Source organism: Littorina saxatilis, linkage group LG9 (genome assembly GCF_037325665.1).
Source record: "Littorina saxatilis isolate snail1 linkage group LG9, US_GU_Lsax_2.0, whole genome shotgun sequence".
Lineage (NCBI taxonomy): Eukaryota > Metazoa > Mollusca > Gastropoda > Littorinimorpha > Littorinidae > Littorina > Littorina saxatilis.
The window spans coordinates 24,499,973-24,517,472 of record NC_090253.1 but is presented as its reverse complement, the minus strand read 5'-3'; the positions used below and the strand labels follow the sequence as shown (position 1 = coordinate 24,517,472).

Here is a 17,500-nt window from a genome sequence, read left to right as displayed (position 1 = left end):
AACTTCGGCGTTTTGCCGATTGCACCACACACAATTTCCGGATATGGTGATTTTTGTGTGTTGACGAATGTGGGTTTTTTATGATGACACCGGTGTCATTTCAATCCATAAAACCACGGTTGCGTTTGCTGCTGCCTCTCTTTTATCGCCTCCAACTAACAAGATTTGAAGTAACAATTGAGTGTGAAAAGACACGAGCTCTCTGTTCCATTAATACACAGTAATGTAAATAGATTGAAACATATATAGACTATACCGTGTGGACCGAGAAGGAATACAAACTCGCTTCGGCTCCGGGTAGCCCTATCAGTCGAAGGGACGCTAAAAACAATATCCAACATTTCTTGTCAAAATAGGATGAGGAAATAGTATCGAGGGAGTTTAGCGCCCCTCAGCGTTATTTTCTTCTTTTTTGATAATGATGTATCATTATTGTCAATAACTGTTATACTGAAATTAATAACATTAAGAAGCAAAGAACTATACGTGAAGCTGGCAAGTACGTCGACAGCTTTACCATTTCAGTTTGATAATTATAGTTTTGGCTCCATAAACCAAGCTGACACTGTGTGCTCTAATGATCTTGTGAGAAATAACAATTTTTAATCAAAATTCGCTGTAGAATAAATAGCCTTTCACTCCCTGTTTCTTGTTGTCCATCTGCAAGTTCTACACAGGGCTGTAATTCGACAGTGTGCAAAAGTACCTTGGCAGTTCTGCGACTGTTTCTGTGAGTATTGCGAGGCAAAATCACTTTTTTTCTAAAATAAAGAAAGGGATTATTAGCATTCTTATCTGATCTGATCTGATCTGATCTGATCTGATGTGATGTGATGTGATCTGATCTTATCTTATCTTATCTTATCTTATGTGAGGGTAGCAGTAATTGCAGGATCAGATAACTTCAGAATGTTTCCACCCAACCCGTCTATACCGTGGGTGCCTGTTTGTTTTAGAGGAATTTATTTATATTAAAGGCTTCGACAACCGTTTCTGGTGGAATCGGTAATTGAGACTTAATTTATTTTTATTTACAAGAGTCGTGCAAATATTTACAAAGATTTTACTTTGATTTCTAATTTGAAATTACTTGTTCTGGTATTTGTCATGTGATGAAAGAGTGAGACACAGGAAGAGACATAAAGAAAGAGAGTCAGAATGAGAGACATCAGTTAATGCAGCCGGTATGACTGGTATGAAGTATATTGTTTGTGGTGATTTTAATTCCGATGTTCTTAATAGTACGTGTTTCAATTTGCAAGATATTATGATAAAAAATGGTTTGTTCCAGTTAGTCAAACAACCTACACGAATTACAGAAACAACGTCAATGTGCATAGATTTGATTTTGACACCAAGCCCTGATATTGTTGAAGAAATTCAGGTTTTACCGCCAATCTGCAGTGACCATTCGGTCCCGCTTGCAATTGTTAAAGGAAATAGTATAGGCAAAGCAAGTTATAAACGGTTGATTTATAATTATTCCAAATTGGACGTTGTCAGTTTAAAGGAAAAATTATGTAATGTGGATTGGACGAGTATGGTCTCACTCAGTTCGATTGACGAAGCAGCAGAGGCATTTTCGGATACCCTAATGGATATGGTTACACAGTGTATGCCAGTTAAAGAAATAACTGTGAGAGAAGCGGATACACCCTGGATGACTGACGGTATTAAACGACTGATTGATAAAAAGAAAAAGATACACACATTAGCAAAACTATTGAATTCTGTTTGGATCTGGGATTTTTTCCGAAGAATTCGCAATAAATTAACTGATGTTATTCGATTGAGGAAAGCAGAATATTTAAAAGAATTGGATAATCGTGTTAGTTCACAAGACTGTTTTGGCAATAAAGATTGGTGGAAATTAGTAAAGTCGTTTATGTCACGCAAAGGTATGTCTTCAAATGAATTTCCTCCCATCGAAAACAATGGCCGTGTTTATTATTCCAATGTAGAAAAACCAACAGTATTCAATGAATGTTTTGTAAAACAATCGGTATTGGATGATGATGATGATGAAGTTCCTGAAGTTAGAGAACAGAATACCACCATTGATTTTTTGATTATTGATGCTGCACACGTGCTTACTATGTTGAAGAATCTTGATGAATGCAAAGCTTCTGGTCCTGATTCTGTTTCAAATAGAGTTCTGGCTGCATGTGCAGATATTATTGCGATGCCACTCACTGCATTATTCAACAGATCTCTCGAAGAAGCCACAGTTCCTGCAATATGGAAGATAGCTAATGTAATTCCGATATATAAAAAAGGTGAAAAGGAATTATGTTCAAATTACCGACCAATATCACTTCTTAGCTGTGTAGGTAAAGTTATGGAAAGGTGTGTACAATGTCACGTGTTTGCTTATTTGAAGGAGTATAACCTGTTAACACCAGTTCAGTCCGGTTTTATTCCATGTGATTCAACTGTATACCAACTCATTTGTTTGTATAATGATATATGCAAAGCTTTTGATGATAAGATAACATCACAGGCGATTTTCTTTGACGTGTCAAAAGCTTTCGACAGAGTTTGGCACAAGGGTTTGATGAAAAAGTTATACGCTATTGGCATAAGGGGACAGTTGTATTTTTGGTTTGATAATTATTTGAGGGAAAGAAAACAATGTGTTGTGGTAAAAGGTTGTAAGTCACAGTTTTTGCCGGTTTCTGCGGGTGTTCCCCAAGGGTCAGTATTAGGACCTCTCCTCTTTTTGGTTTATATAAACGACATTGTTGATAATATTGAATCAGTGATTAAACTATTTGCAGATGATACCAGCATGTATTTAAGCCTCGATGACCCTTTCCGTAGAACTGAAATACTCAATTCTGATTTAGGTAAGATTGCAAACTGGGCCATTAAATGGAAAGTGAAATTTAATCAGTCGAAAACAGAGTTAATATCCTTTTCCGGTCAAAGATGTATACAGAAATTTCCCCTTGTTTTTGGCGATGTAGCCCTCATAGAAAAAGAAAGTCATAAACATTTAGGTGTTATTTTTCAAGATAATTGTAAATGGGCCTTACACATACAGTCTATTGTGGCAACTTGTCGAGTACTTGTGGCTTGTTTAAAATCTTATAAATATAGGCTCAGTCGAAGATCCCTAGAAGCAATGTATAAATCTTTTATTTTACCTCATTTTGATTATTGCGATGTTGTGTGGGATAATTGGTCAAAGAAGCTGCCAGATCTAGATAAGCTGGAGAAGTTGCAACTCGAATCCATTGGAATTATTGTTGGTGCTGTTAAAGGCACTTCACACGAAACATTGTACAAAATCTGGCTTTATACCACTTACAGAGCGAAGAAATTGTCACAAGTTAATGTTATATTATAAAATGGTCCACGGCAATGTACCAAATTACCTCAACGTTTTATTGCTACCCCTCTTGTTTCTGACCTGAATCCCTACCACCACAGACGCCCACTTGAGCGTATGACTGTCCCCGTGTAAATCAGATTTGTACAAGTCATCTTTTATTCCTTCAGCAACTAGTCTTTGGAATAAGTTGCCTGAAAATATACAACAATGTGATTCTGTTGGTCTGTTCAAGCGACATTTCACAGCTTTTGATATTTCAATTCCACCATATTACTATTCCCCAAATCGCAAAACTGAAGTTTTGCATTGCAGGTTAAGACTTGGAATGAGTGATTTACAATATGATATGTTTAATCGCCACCTAGTAAACAACCCGGAATGTTCTTGTGGTTATTTTGCTGAAACTGTTCATCACTATTTGCTATCATGTCCCCTGTTTAATGATGCAAGAACCGCAACAATCGGTACATTAGCTCCAGAATTTGTTAATATTGACACACTCCTGACAGGTGATTCAAACATTTCCATATTTGAAAATAGTGCTATTTTTGTTGTTGTCCAAAGCTATATTGAGAAATCAAACCGCTTTGGGACACCTTAGTTCGATGTTGGTGTGGGTTTTTCTAAATATATTACTTGGGGCCCATCTTTTTTTTGATATTTTGTTGTGTCTTTCGTTTTCGTTTTCGGTATTGACACAGATTGTGTTCGATACTTCAAACTAAGTTTTCCTTGCTGTTTTTTTCCTTTTCTTTTTTTTCCTTTTTTTAAAAATCTTTTTATTTTTTATTTTTATATATTTTTTTGTTTTTTTGTCTCATCTCTTTTTTCAAAAAATGTGTCGCATTGATCATAATCCGCCATGAAATTTCAGGAATGTTTATGTGAGCACTTACCATAAGTTTTAAACTTGTTGTGCTCCTTCTTAATGATGTTGTTATATTATCATGTGTCTGTTTACGAATAAAATACTGTTTAAAGGAGAATGAGAGACAGAAACACAGACAGACGGACAGGCGTACAGGCAGACATACGGACAAGCTGGAGGCATTTTGCTTTTCTTTTGAGGATGAAAGTCGCTTGTTCATTTCAACGCTTGTTATTCTCTCAGGTGCCAGGAGAATGGTTCCGAATAACTCTCATTTACTCTATTACACATGCTGTTTGCATTTATAGAGCTTACTTCCCTTTGCTTATCAAATATTTGTTTGTTTGTTTGTTTGTCTGTAAAAAATTCCATTTCACACGGCAGAAATTAGTATGTAAAGCGCGGAGAGCACAGTTAATTGTGGCTCGCGCTATATAAGCTCACCATAATAATAATAATAAAAATATCTAAGAAATAGTTATGATTCTAACAATATTTTTCTTTTCGTGCAGATCAGCGGCTAACACCTTCAAACAACACCAATAATGGCTTCCTGGGTGCTTCTGGCATTGTCTGTGACTGGCGTCTTGGCTTCAGGTGTGGCAATATAAACATTATCTCTTTGTATACTTTTTGTCCATTCAATTTGCTTCGGTCTTCTTAGAGATGCCTTATTTACTTCCTGTGTAAAAGACCACTGAAACCATCACCATTTTGCCAAGGCTTTTTCGTGAGATCAGAGCATCTCTTCACTTGGCCACACACCCTTAACTACACACATACACATACACATACACGTACGCATACATCCTGAACTCAGGTCAGAAATGAGTTACTTCCCTTCGGGTCTCATTCTATCCCTGACAGGATGCCTTGGTTTTCCTTCTCTGGGGAGGAAATCGATTTTTTTGCATATTTAGATCTTTTCGAAATGTGTTATGGATATAGGCAGATTCGCGATCGTCGATAATGATTTTTCATGGTGTTGTGTAATCTTTAAATTACAAAGGAATTGATATGTAAGACAGTTTCAAGCGAGCTATCTTTCGCGGATGTATATACTGTGCAAACAACTCTAAAGTGTTAAGTGATAATCAACTTTGGCTTTGGTGCGCCACGGTGCAGACGATTTTTTCTGTAACCAGTTGAGAATGATGCAACCATATATCACGGTCTCCTTCCGACAGCAGTCTCAAAATGTCGACTTGTTTTGACATTAGAACGATCTCTTTATCATAACTGTGAAGAACAGAACGGAGATCACTGTCGAAGTCGGCCAATCTGCAATCATTTTCGTCTCGTGAACACTGATCTCAAATTTAGATCAGTGCTCGCGAAAAACATATGGGAGATAACTCTGTATTCTTGTTTTCATAGATTCGCGCAATAATTTAGCATGCTGTCAGTGAGAAACTGGCGATAGCCGTGGAGCGATGATTATTAGAATGGTACGCATACACATGCACATTCACATTCTTTCTTTCTTTATTTGGTGTTTAACGTCGTTTTCAACCACGAAGGTTATATCGCAACGGCACATTCACATACACTTACACATACATATACACATACACATACACATACACATACACATACATATACACATACACACACATATACACATACACACACACACAGACACATACACATACACATACACATATACAAACACATAACAAAACAAAACAAAGAGAAAGGAAACAAATAGATTGCACATGAATAGATACCAATTAAATAGTTGTAAATCGACGGTTTTTCAATCCACATTTTGTTTAGCATGCACAGATTTCGACGCTTATATTCGTACATGAGACAGCACAATTAACAACGCTGGCACACACAAACACACAAAGTATTATACAAAAAATCATAGAGGAAAAAAAGTAGATTGCACAAAAAGAAAAAGAAACTAATTGTTAATAGACTGTTGGTCAATCCATATTTATTCTCACATGCACAGACTTTGAAGACGATCTTCGTACCGGAAACAGCAAAATCAACGGCGATTGCACCTCCCAAAATATTTAAAAAATCATAGAGGTAACATGAGATTGCACGAACAATACAAATAACAAAATTGTACATGGTTGTAAATTGGTGAAGCCTCCCTTGCTCCTCTGTCCGTTAATTTGTTTTGTTTCGTGAATCGTGACATCAGTAGTTCTCCTTTCTGTTCTATCGTCTGTCCTCTTATTTTATCTTCTTTGTTTCGCGATTTGTGTTCCTGAGGAAGAGCGCAGGGTCGAAACGTCGAACATTGTAATATCATTACTTCGCCGGCATTTTGCAAGCGAGTAGCCACACGATCTTGAGATAAGTTCATTATCTGTTTCATAAGTGTCTGTCTTGTTGTCTACTTCAAAGACCTGTGGGTCGACGTACTAGTAAATGCTACGTTTTGTTTTGTCAATAACAAATGCTACGTTTTGTTTTGTCTACAGTAAATGCTACGTTTTGTTTTGTCTACAGTAAATGCTACGTTTTGTTTTGTCTACAGTAAATGTAACGTTTTGTTTTGTCTACAGTAAATGTAACGTTTTGTTTTGTCTACAGTAAATGTAACGTTTTGTTTTGTCTACAGTAAATGTAACGTTTTGTTTTGTCTACAGTAAATGTAACGTTTTGTTTTGTCTACAGTAAATGTAACGTTTTGTTTTGTCTACAGTAAATGTAACGTTTTGTTTTGTCTACAGTAAATGTAACGTTTTGTTTTGTCAATGATAAATGTAACGTTTTGTTTTGTCAATAATAAATGTAACGTTTTGTTTTGTCAATGATAAATGTAACGTTTTGTTTTGTCAATAACAAACGTTCCAATTACCTCCCATTCTTTTTTTTTTAATTCTGATTATTGGAACGTTAACAGTCTGTCTGTTTTTGAATTTTTGTGATTTGTATCGTCTTCGTTAACACGTGCGTACAGTTTTTTTTCTTCTGTGTGGATCGTTTTATTTGTCAGTTTACATTTCTTTTCGCATGCGCAGACTTTAAAGCTGACCTTCGCACAGGAGACAGCCAAATCAACGGCGCTGGCATCTCCTGGAAGTCTTCACTGACCACTCCGACAAAGAACCTGGGGACCTGTGGCTGCCACATGCAGGGAGTGGTCAAGCTGACCTTCAACACGTCCAACCGGACCAAAGCCGAGATCATATTTTCTTTCGACAACTCTAAGGGCTGGACGTTCAACGTTGGAGATTCCTCTTCCAACAACGGATACGGTAAGATAAGAAAGATACAGTCAAACCTGTCTGTATAGCCTGAAATTGATTCACGAAGCTCGCTGCACAAACATTTGGCACTGAAATGCACCGAACAAAAACCAGGCAAATCTTTGCGAAGCCAACTTCGAGCTCAATTAAAATAAGGCCGTAACGAACAACGAAATGACAAGATAAAAAAAACACCATTCGAACTCATCTATAACGACCACCCAAGGGAACAATAACTAGCGGTCGTTTGAGACAGGCGGTCGTTGTGGAAAAGTGAATTCCATGGGAGTGAACTTCGATCCATTGTGATCCTGACACTGGACAGGTGGTCGTTATCAAGAGGTGGTCGTCAGGGGAGGTTCGATTGTACTATTTCTTCTGTGTGTATATAATACCCGCGCCTAACCGATGGCATTTTACCGCCAGGGGCGGAACTAACAAAGGGAAATGGCCACAACTGTAAACAAGTTCAGGTCAAATGTATACGACTTTGTTTTCAAAATCTATACAACGAAGTACAGATATCTTTTGTTTTTTTTAAAAATGTTTCTCAGTTAAGCTTCTTTGTAGTTGATCAATCAATCAATATGAGGCTTATATCACGTGTATTCCGTGGGTACAGTTCTAAGCGCAGGGATTTTTTGTAAATTTAATTTTTTTTTATGCAATTTAGATCGCGCACATATTCAAGGCGCAAGGATTTATTTATACCGTGTGAGATGGAATTGTTTTACACAATACATCACGCATTCACATCGGCCAGCAGATCGCAGCCATTTCGGCGCATATCCTACTTTCCACGGCCTATTATTCCAAGTCACACGGGTATTTTGGTGGACATTTTTATCTATGCCTATACAATTTTGCCAGGAAAGACCCTTTTGTCAATCGTGGGATCTTTAACGTGCACACCCCAATGTAGTGTACACGAAGGGGCCTCGATTTTTCGTCTCATCCGAAAGACTAGCACTTGAACCCACCACCAAGGTTAGGAAAGGGGGGAGAAAATTGCTAACGCCCTGACCCAGGGTCGAACTCGCAACCTCTCGCTTCCGAGCGCAAGTGCGTTACCACTCGGCCACCCAGTCCTCAGCTTCTCTCTATTTCTTCTTTGGTCAGTTGCTATCTCTTTCTGCCTTTCTCCATCGTTCACATAGACGCCCGCACGCTCTCTCTCTCTCTCTCTCTCTCTCTCTCTCTCTCTCTCTCTCTCTCTCTCTCTCTCTCTCTCTCTCTCTCTCTCTCTCTCTCTCTCTCTCTCTCTCTCTCTTAAATGAACACGCACGTTCCACGCTTTCGACGCAGACGAAACTTTTTTTCTGTATGGGTTTAAAGGAGGAAAACACATTTTCTATCACAATCTTACTCTATTTCAGCCGGCGATGCGTCCACTCAATCAAACGACGCCGAGGTGCATTCCATCAACAAAGACTTCTTCTTCTACGGGAGAGACAACCCCGCGGGGGGATCGTACGGTCTTCTCTACAGGCGCAATGGCTTCCTCAGGAGAGGTGCGTGTGTCTGTGTCGGGGGTTGGGGGAGGGGTGGGGGGAGGGGTGTGGGGTTTGGGGGGGGTGTGGATGGATGTGTGTGTGTGTGTGCGTGTGCGTGCGTGTGTGCGTGTGTGCGTGCGTGATTATGTGTCTTTGACTTCAAAATACAGGTGTTAAGCTGAGACTTACTCGAAATTAGTCGGAATAAGAATGTCTTGTGCTTTTCTGTCAACTGCATGAAGATCTCGACTCAAACATCTGTTAGTATTGTGGAGATGGTGAACTACATTTCACTAAATTAAAAGATAAGAAAAATATTCTCATATCCAAAGAAGGGGCGCAGACACATAAATACAAGAATACAGTGCGCTAACAGTTTTAACGCACTCACTCTATCCAATGAAATGCTTTCGTTTGGTCACGTGACACAAGTACTTGCTAACGCTTTAAAGTTATTGGCACATGAATACAAAATGTAGTGCGAAAACCCATTAAGCCCAACCACTCTATCCAGTGAAATACTGTTGCGAATAGTCATGCGACACACGTTCTTGCTGACAACTATTTTTTTAAAGGCACAGTAAGCCTCCCGTAAACCATCACAGATACTGTCAGGCTTTTACACACAGTGCAAACACCCTTTCATTTAAACACTCACCAATTGAGAACATCCTAGGTGCCCTCCATAAAGAGCGAGCAATTTTCAAAGAATTTATTTGAGCGTTGTTTATCTTACCCCTGAGCCATCGTGAACCCGTGTGATCCAGTTTCCTTTTTACAATGCAGTCGTCATTGTCACGATCGGGTGACATAGACCAAGAAAGTGTCACTCAGTGGAGTGCCTGTTCTGGGTCAATGTATGATAGAAAGCGCCTGTGCGTGATATTGGGCTACAGCAGAGTTTGCTGACAGTGCTCAATGAACACGGAGGGTTTGCTGCGCACGAGTTTTACAGTGGAGGTTTCTGCTGTCATAGGGCTGACGGTTTTTCGCTGACAGCGCACACGGGATTTTCAGGGATTGAGTTTCTCGTGTCTTTTTTCTGCTTGGGGAGGCAGAATTGTGTATAGCTGGACTGGTTTTGTGACAAGGTCAGTCACGTGTTATTGGCTAGGTTGTCTGAGAGAGGCACAAGGACGGCGCACTTGACACCCAGCGACAGAAGGGGAAGGATCTAATACAGTTTCTAGAGTATGATGGTTTTTCACCGAATATTGTATTCGGCACTCTAGGGGAGCTTCCACCGGTTATTTCCTTCACACTGCCACATACTTTGCTGAGGACAAGTCGTCAACTTTCCTTCGTCGGCGATGGCTTTCGCATAAGGATTCGACAAGGGGTTCTGGAGGTTTTTGGTCACTGTTGACGAACAGAGGCTGTTCCAGGGAGGAGGCGGACTTTGCTTCCATTGAGAGTACAATCATAGGCTTTTGAGGTAATAAATCATTATTTAACGCTGTTGATGAGTCTGTGTTGTGGAATGAAATACTCTCTGTTGTTCTTTCCAGGTTAGCGCATAATTTACTCTCTGTGACGCTAAAATACTAATCTGTATATGGTTTTTGCAGATAGGGAGAGAAGGACGGAAAATGACTGTTTTGTTGTTGTAAAAAGTCCGTTTTGTGCAGGCCCACGTGCTCGATGAGATATTTAAAGATGACATGTTTTAAGGTGGTGGGTGAGGGGTAGCTGACATGTTTAGTGCACCGATGCTTTCTGTTTGCAGCCTTCGTTTCGCTTCGCTTCGTTCGTTCGTTTCGTGTTCCTGTGACTGCTGCACGGCTGCCTTTGGCGGGACACTGCTAGCTGCAGACGTTGGAGCTGGGACCTGAGGAAGCTACGCTAACCGGCTAACCAGCAGACCGGCTAACCAGCAGACCGGCTAACCAGCGAACCGGCTAACCAGCAACCCGGCTAACCAGCAACCCGGCTAACCAGCATACCGGCTAACCAGCATACAGAAAGAAAGCTAAGTGCACCATGTCTTACGCACCCCGTTGACCACCGTTGTCTTTTCTTATCTGTGATTTCATTGGAGTAGTGACAACGTGGGGTGTGTGACCCCTGCATGAACTAGAGCTTTTTGAACAGAACATTCTCATTTGACTGTATTTACACGGGATCAGCGTGTTACTATAATTTTCTATATACTACTGGCATTTTGTCAGTGAACACTGGTTTTTTTACGTGTTGAGAACGTAAAAGGAACATATTTTGAGTGAAGGCTCGAGGGAGGTGGAGAGTTTATACATAAACAGGCGTCTGAAACTTATACTTTTGTTGACTCTATTTAATTGTATGCCTGCGAGAGTGGATCGTGGTGTGGTTAGTTAATTAGTAGTAATTAACCGGTTCATAATCACCTTAAGTGATATATGTGAAACGTGACACATGGGGGCCAAGCCGGGATTTACTCAGTTAATTTCCAACTGATAAAGACCCACCAATTAAGGATAACTAAGAGCAGATAATCTCGTCAGTGCTCGACTTATTTTCTGCTTGGTGCTACCCTTTTTTGTATAGTTTTGATCATATACCACACCTTAAGCGATTCACATCTTGCAGGAAATGTAAATTGTAATTTGTGAGTTATTGTATGCGCTAACTGTGATTACTTCCCTTTCCTTTGTTTGTGAATCTTTGTTGTTGTACGTTCAGAGTTTTCCGTTGCAGAGAGCTGAGCGGGGTTAGCGGATTTGTTATTCGTTTTACTCAGTTTTCTCTACATTGTTGTTTCGCATTCTGTAACAGGTTATATTTCTATAGTCTTGTTTTACTTGGATTTTTCTCCATATTTTGACTTTGTTGGAATTTTGTGGGGGAAGGGTCCGAGGACTTCTGTCCTAACCACGGCTGTGGGAAACATTTTGTTTTACCGCAAAAAGCAGCCATAAAGTAGGCTACGCGATTTGTTCTACACCGTTTGGATTTTTCTTCTGCATTTTCTGGTTGCGGGATTTTTGTATCCACCGCTTTCATCACCGCGTGTTCTAGCTATTAGTCGGGTAGCTGAAATTTGTAGCTTGCCAAAAAAATGAGACGCTAAACGTTGAGGGTTACAAGCATCCACCTGGTCTAAATGGAGAGTCTGGACGTGGAGTAGTGTAGTCTAGGTAGGTGGACATTCTGAATTTGGTTTGTTTGGCCGCCATGACACTTTTCAAAATGGCCGCCTGAAAATCTTATGCGGGCCATATCTCACGTGTTATATGGACTAAAGTGACAAACTAAAGGGCTACATATATGTATTTTGACGTGAAGAATTCAAATATGCAAGAATAACCATTATCTAAGTAGGTGGACATTCTGAATTTGGATATTATGGCCGCCATGACACTTTTCAAAATGGCCGCCACAATCTACATTTTTCTTCATATCTCAGCTTATATTTGGGATAAACTCAAAAACATGGAGTCAATTCCTATGTTTTGCATGATGACAAAGTCAATGGTGGCACAAAAAATAACCCTAACATTCACATTTCCTTACAAAAATTAGATATTTGACAAAATAGCTCTGTGCGATGTACGAATTTAGTAAGTATTATCTTTCTGACACCAATGATACTATATAGCATAATTATCATGCTAATTATGCACTTTCAGTACACAACAACTCTGACTCTTCAATACACAAGAACAATGTCAAATACCATAGTACAACATGATGCACAAACGTTTATGCATTACACTCGTTAGGTCTTGCCTTTTTAGCAATGAACATGTAATGATGGCACAAGAATGGGTATGTAACATTATAAGAAACGATTTGTCGCTTCTGGATCACTGAGTATGACAGGCTACATGCCTCCATGGAAACAGAACAATAGTTTCTCAGGCACAAAGTGGTATTTCAAGGCTTAGTTGCGTAGCCCTGCCAAAGTGTGTGGGTTTCTGCAGTCTTTGCATCGGCATGCTCTTGTGCATCCCTGTCCACTGGACCAACATCTGCAGCGTCTTGTAGCACAAGATGTGCAGCCACAATCTATGAGCTCGAGAAAACGTTGTCTTGTGTCAGTTGTGGGTGCACGACTCAGCAGGATGGGCTCAATCACGTCGCCAGTCTCCTTCGTGACCAGCTTCCATCCACTGTTGACAACAGCCGGTAGGTGTGGCTTAGTTTCCAGAGCCCGCCTCCACACAAGTGCCTGGTAGTGAGATCTCTTGATGTGTAGGTTCAAAGCATCTTGTGTGGGGGGGGGGAAGTTCTCAAGCGTTTTCTTCACGCTGTGGAAAACGTCGCATCGCAGCGGCTGTGTGGACGTGTGCTGGGTGTTCGGGTTGTAGAGTTTGCAGACAAATGATTTTGCATCCATGAGCACTTCCTCATCAGGAAAGTCTTCCATGCCAAGTCTTTGGAGAAGATGGGGATTGTCGAGGAAAACATTCCATGCAGATTTCTTCCCAATGCCAGCAAACTGGCTGGTGCTGTCAGAACCTGTGATTGCATGGAATGCCAGCAATGATTCTCTTTGTTGGTCAGTGATGTTAATTTGATGCACAGGCACAAAGTGCTTCTTCCGGGGTGTTCCTGTTTGCATCGACACAAAGATACTGAGCTGTGGTTGGTGAGCGACAAGTAGAACAAGAACATCAGTGTCACGGCTGACGATGACTACTTGTGGATATCCTTGTTCTCTTGCTTCTTTGGCATGAAGAAGCATTCTGGTATCTGCCTCTTCATGCTCAGCAGATGACAGATGTGTGACATCTCTGTCAGATGACGACCAGACCTTTTCGGCATCAGAAAAGCCACCACTCAGCACCAGCTCTTTTCCAGGCTCATTCCTGAAATTCTTTGCCAGCTCTTCGCAAAGGAAGTTGGCCAAGCTGACCTTGTTCTCCTCCAATAGTATGAATCTGTCCCATTTGCCTAGAGCTTGAGTGCGTGACAGTACATTCCTTCTTATCCCTTTCTTGCCGTCCGTTCTCTTGCCTCGAGTCATCGATTTGATTGTTTGTTTGATGTACCTGTCAAAGACCAAGTCAACTCTGGTGCAGGAGTGTGAGAAGTACTTGTCAACGTGTTCTGCAACATTGTCACTCCACTCTCCTAAAGTCTTTGCTCCCATCCGATTCCCCAAGACTTGTATCATCGCCATCCCATCAACTATGGTGCAGGTTGTGCTTGGAGCTGGGGCAAATTTTGCTGAAGTATTTTGGCCAGATCAGCTTTGTTTCTTGGCAGTCGCAATCTGCAGTCAGCAGTTGCTAGCGAGAGAGGCACTCCACAAAGCTCTTGTTCCAACATCTTGTTGATGTCAACATCCCGTCCTGCTTCCATAGCTGTTATCACACGTCTGAACAAGTCCCTGTCGGCTTTGAGGGCAACAGTTTTCTCCTTTCCAGTGTTGACTTCAAGTGTGTACATGCTCTCCAAGGTGCAGAGTTTCTTGGTTTTGATTCTGTCATGGAAAAGAGTCTCTTTCAGGGCAAATATTTTCTGCACAAACTCTGAGATGACTTCCTTTCCTGTTTCCTCTGCTGTTAGCAAGTCATGTTTCACAACATCACTGGCAACGTCACAAGTTGTGAGTGAAATCAGGTCTGGTTATGGGTGAGCAAAGGGGTTGAATGTCTGAAACAAGTTGATGAGTTTCTGTAGATCATCTTGATCCTGTTTCAACCTCTTTTTCCCGAAGTCCTTGTGTGCACAGTCGTGCTCGTCATCTTCATCAGCAGCACTAGACAGGCCAAACATGGCCTGAGTGTCCTTAGCCAGCTGAGACCTTGCGCTGAGTGTCAGAGACCACCTGTCCCTGGCTGTGTCTGTTTTTGTAATGCCAACAAGTCCTCCAGCGACTTTTCCAGTTTTGTTTGTTGACGTGTTCCATCGCTTGATCATCTGTGATCTGACATATGTGTCGACGTAATCATACAATGCACTACTTAGATCATGTTTATTCTTGCATATTTGAATTCTTCATGTCCAAATACATATATATATAGCCCTTTCGTTTGTCACGTTAGTCCATATAACACGTGAGATAAGGCCCGCATAAGATTTTCAGGCGGCCATTTTGAAAAGTGTCATGGCGGCCAAACAAACCAAATTCAGAATGTCCACCTACTTAGATCATGTTTATTCTTGCATATTTGAATTCTTCATGTCAAAATACATATATATAGCCCTTTAGTTTGTCACTTTAGTCCATATAACACGTGAGATATGGCCCGCATAAGATTTTCAGGCGGCCATTTTGAAAAGTGTCATGGCGGCCAAACAAACCAAATTCAGAATGTCCACCTACCTAGACTACACTACTCCACGTCCAGACTCTCCATTGAGACCAGGTGGATGCTTGTAACCCTCAACGTTTAGCATGTTGCACTTATCTGAACTCAGCTACCCGACTATATAGCTGCGTTAGACTTACTTTTGTGATAAAGCTTTGCTAAACTAACCATGACTACAGGATCATGATGCACGGGAAAGCACGCCTGTACCACGCCAACCTGCTGCGCGCCTACATAGAGAGGACAGCCTACGGGGAGAAGAACAAAGACCAGAAGAACAAAGACAAGAAGACAGAGAAGGTTGCAGTCATCAGGGGTGAAACGAGGGGTTGCTCGTTTTTGAGGACGACCTTTCTGTCTGGAGACGGACCATCAACCTCTGCAATATCTTCAGGTTGCAAGGTTGGCAAACGCCAGACTTATGCGCTGGGCGTTGATTCTCCAACCGTACCAATTCACGGTACGCGTCATTCCGGGCGCCAACAATGTTGGAGCTGACTTTCTCTCTCGGGCTGTAGAGGAGAACATGACTGTGAGCGAAACCGAGGTTTCGTCTTGAAGAGGGGAGGTGTGTCACGATCGGGTGACATAGACCAAGAAAGTGTCACTCAGTGGAGTGCCTGTTCTGGGTCAATGTATGATAGAAAGCGCCTGTGCGTGATATTGGGCTACAGCAGAGTTTGCTGACAGTGCTCAATGAACACGGAGGGTTTGCTGCGCACGAGTTTTACAGTGGAGGTTTCTGCTGTCATAGGGCTGACGGTTTTTCGCTGACAGCGCACACGGGATTTTCAGGGATTGAGTTTCTCGTGTCTTTTTTCTGCTTGGGGAGGCAGAATTGTGTATAGCTGGACTGGTTTTGTGACAAGGTCAGTCACGTGTTATTGGCTAGGTTGTCTGAGAGAGGCACAAGGACGGCGCACTTGACACCCAGCGACAGAAGGGGAAGGATCTAATACAGTTTCTAGAGTATGATGGTTTTTCACCGAAGATTATATTCGGCACTCTAGGGGAACTTCCACGAGTTATTTCCTTCAACTGCTACATATTTTGCTGAGGACAAGTCGTCAACATTCCTTCGTCGGCGATGGCTTTCGCATAAGGATTCGACAAGGGGTTCTGGAGGTTTTTGGTCACTGTTGACGAACAGAGGCTGTTCCAGGGAGGAGGCGGACTTTGCTTCCATTGAGAGTACAATCATAGGCTTTTGAGGTAATAAATCATTATTTAACGCTGTTGATGAGTCTGTGTTGTGGAATGAAATACTCTCTGTTGTTCTTTCCAGGTTAGCGCATAATTTACTCTCTGTGACGCTAAAATACTAATCTGTATATGGTTTTTGCAGATAGGGAGAGAAGGACGGAAAATGACTGTTTTGTTGTTGTAAAAAGTCCGTTTTGTGCAGGCCCACGTGCTCGATGAGATATTTAAAGATGACATGTTTTAAGGTGGTGGGTGAGGGGTAGCTGACATGTTTAGTGCACCGATGCTTTCTGTTTGCAGCCTTCGTTTCGCTTCGCTTCGTTCGTTTCTTTCGGTTTCCTGAAACCGCTGCACGGCTGCCTTTGACGGGACACTGCTAGCTGCAGACGTTGGAGCTGGGACCTGAGGAAGCTACGCTAACCGGCTAACCAGCAGACCGGCTAACCAGCAGACCGGCTAACCAGCGAACCGGCTAACCAGCAACCCGGCTAACCAGCAACCCGGCTAACCAGCATACCGGCTAACCAGCATACAGAAAGAAAGCTAAGTGCACCATGTCTTACGCACCCCGTTGACCACCGTTGTCTTTTCTTATCTGTGATTTCATTGGAGTAGTGACAACGTGGGGTGTGTGACCCCTGCATGAACTGGAGCTTTTTGAACAGAACATTCTCATTTGACTGTATTTACACGGGATCAGCGTGTTACTATAATTTTCTATATACTACTGGCATTTTGTCAGTGAACACTGGTTTTTTTACGTGTTGAGAACGTAAAAGGAACATATTTTGAGTGAAGGCTCGAGGGAGGTGGAGAGTTTATACATAAACAGGCGTCTGAAACTTATACTTTTGTTGACTCTATTTAATTGTATGCCTGCGAGAGTGGATCGTGGTGTGGTTAGTTAATTAGTAGTAATTAACCGGTTCATAATCACCTTAAGTGATATATGTGAAACGTGACAGTCATAGTTAGTCATTTGAATGCGACTCGACGTGAGCTTATCTACAATAGCACGTTTTTTTATGCACGAAACAACGGCTGTGGTTCACAAGAACTCTAGCGATAGCTTTTGACTGTTGAGAGGAACGGCGATTTGCACTGATAAACCGGCCGTCGTCTGCTACGACCCTTGCGTGACGCTGCTTCCGGGC

At 41.4% G+C, this 17,500-nt stretch overlaps 1 protein-coding gene across 1 annotated transcript in view; it reads left to right on the top strand.

Moving 5' to 3' along the window:
• Positions 1 to 575: 575 nt before the first annotated feature.
• LOC138975673 (uncharacterized) overlaps positions 576 to 17,500 on the top strand; it is a 17,758-nt gene continuing 833 nt past the window's right edge. The window contains exons 1-4 of the mRNA XM_070348406.1: positions 576 to 730; positions 4,715 to 4,799; positions 7,187 to 7,423; positions 8,791 to 8,925. Coding sequence (XP_070204507.1) covers positions 4,748 to 4,799; positions 7,187 to 7,423; positions 8,791 to 8,925 — 424 coding nt within the window. The 5' untranslated portion in view covers positions 576 to 730; positions 4,715 to 4,747. The remainder of the gene's footprint in view (positions 731 to 4,714; positions 4,800 to 7,186; positions 7,424 to 8,790; positions 8,926 to 17,500) is intronic.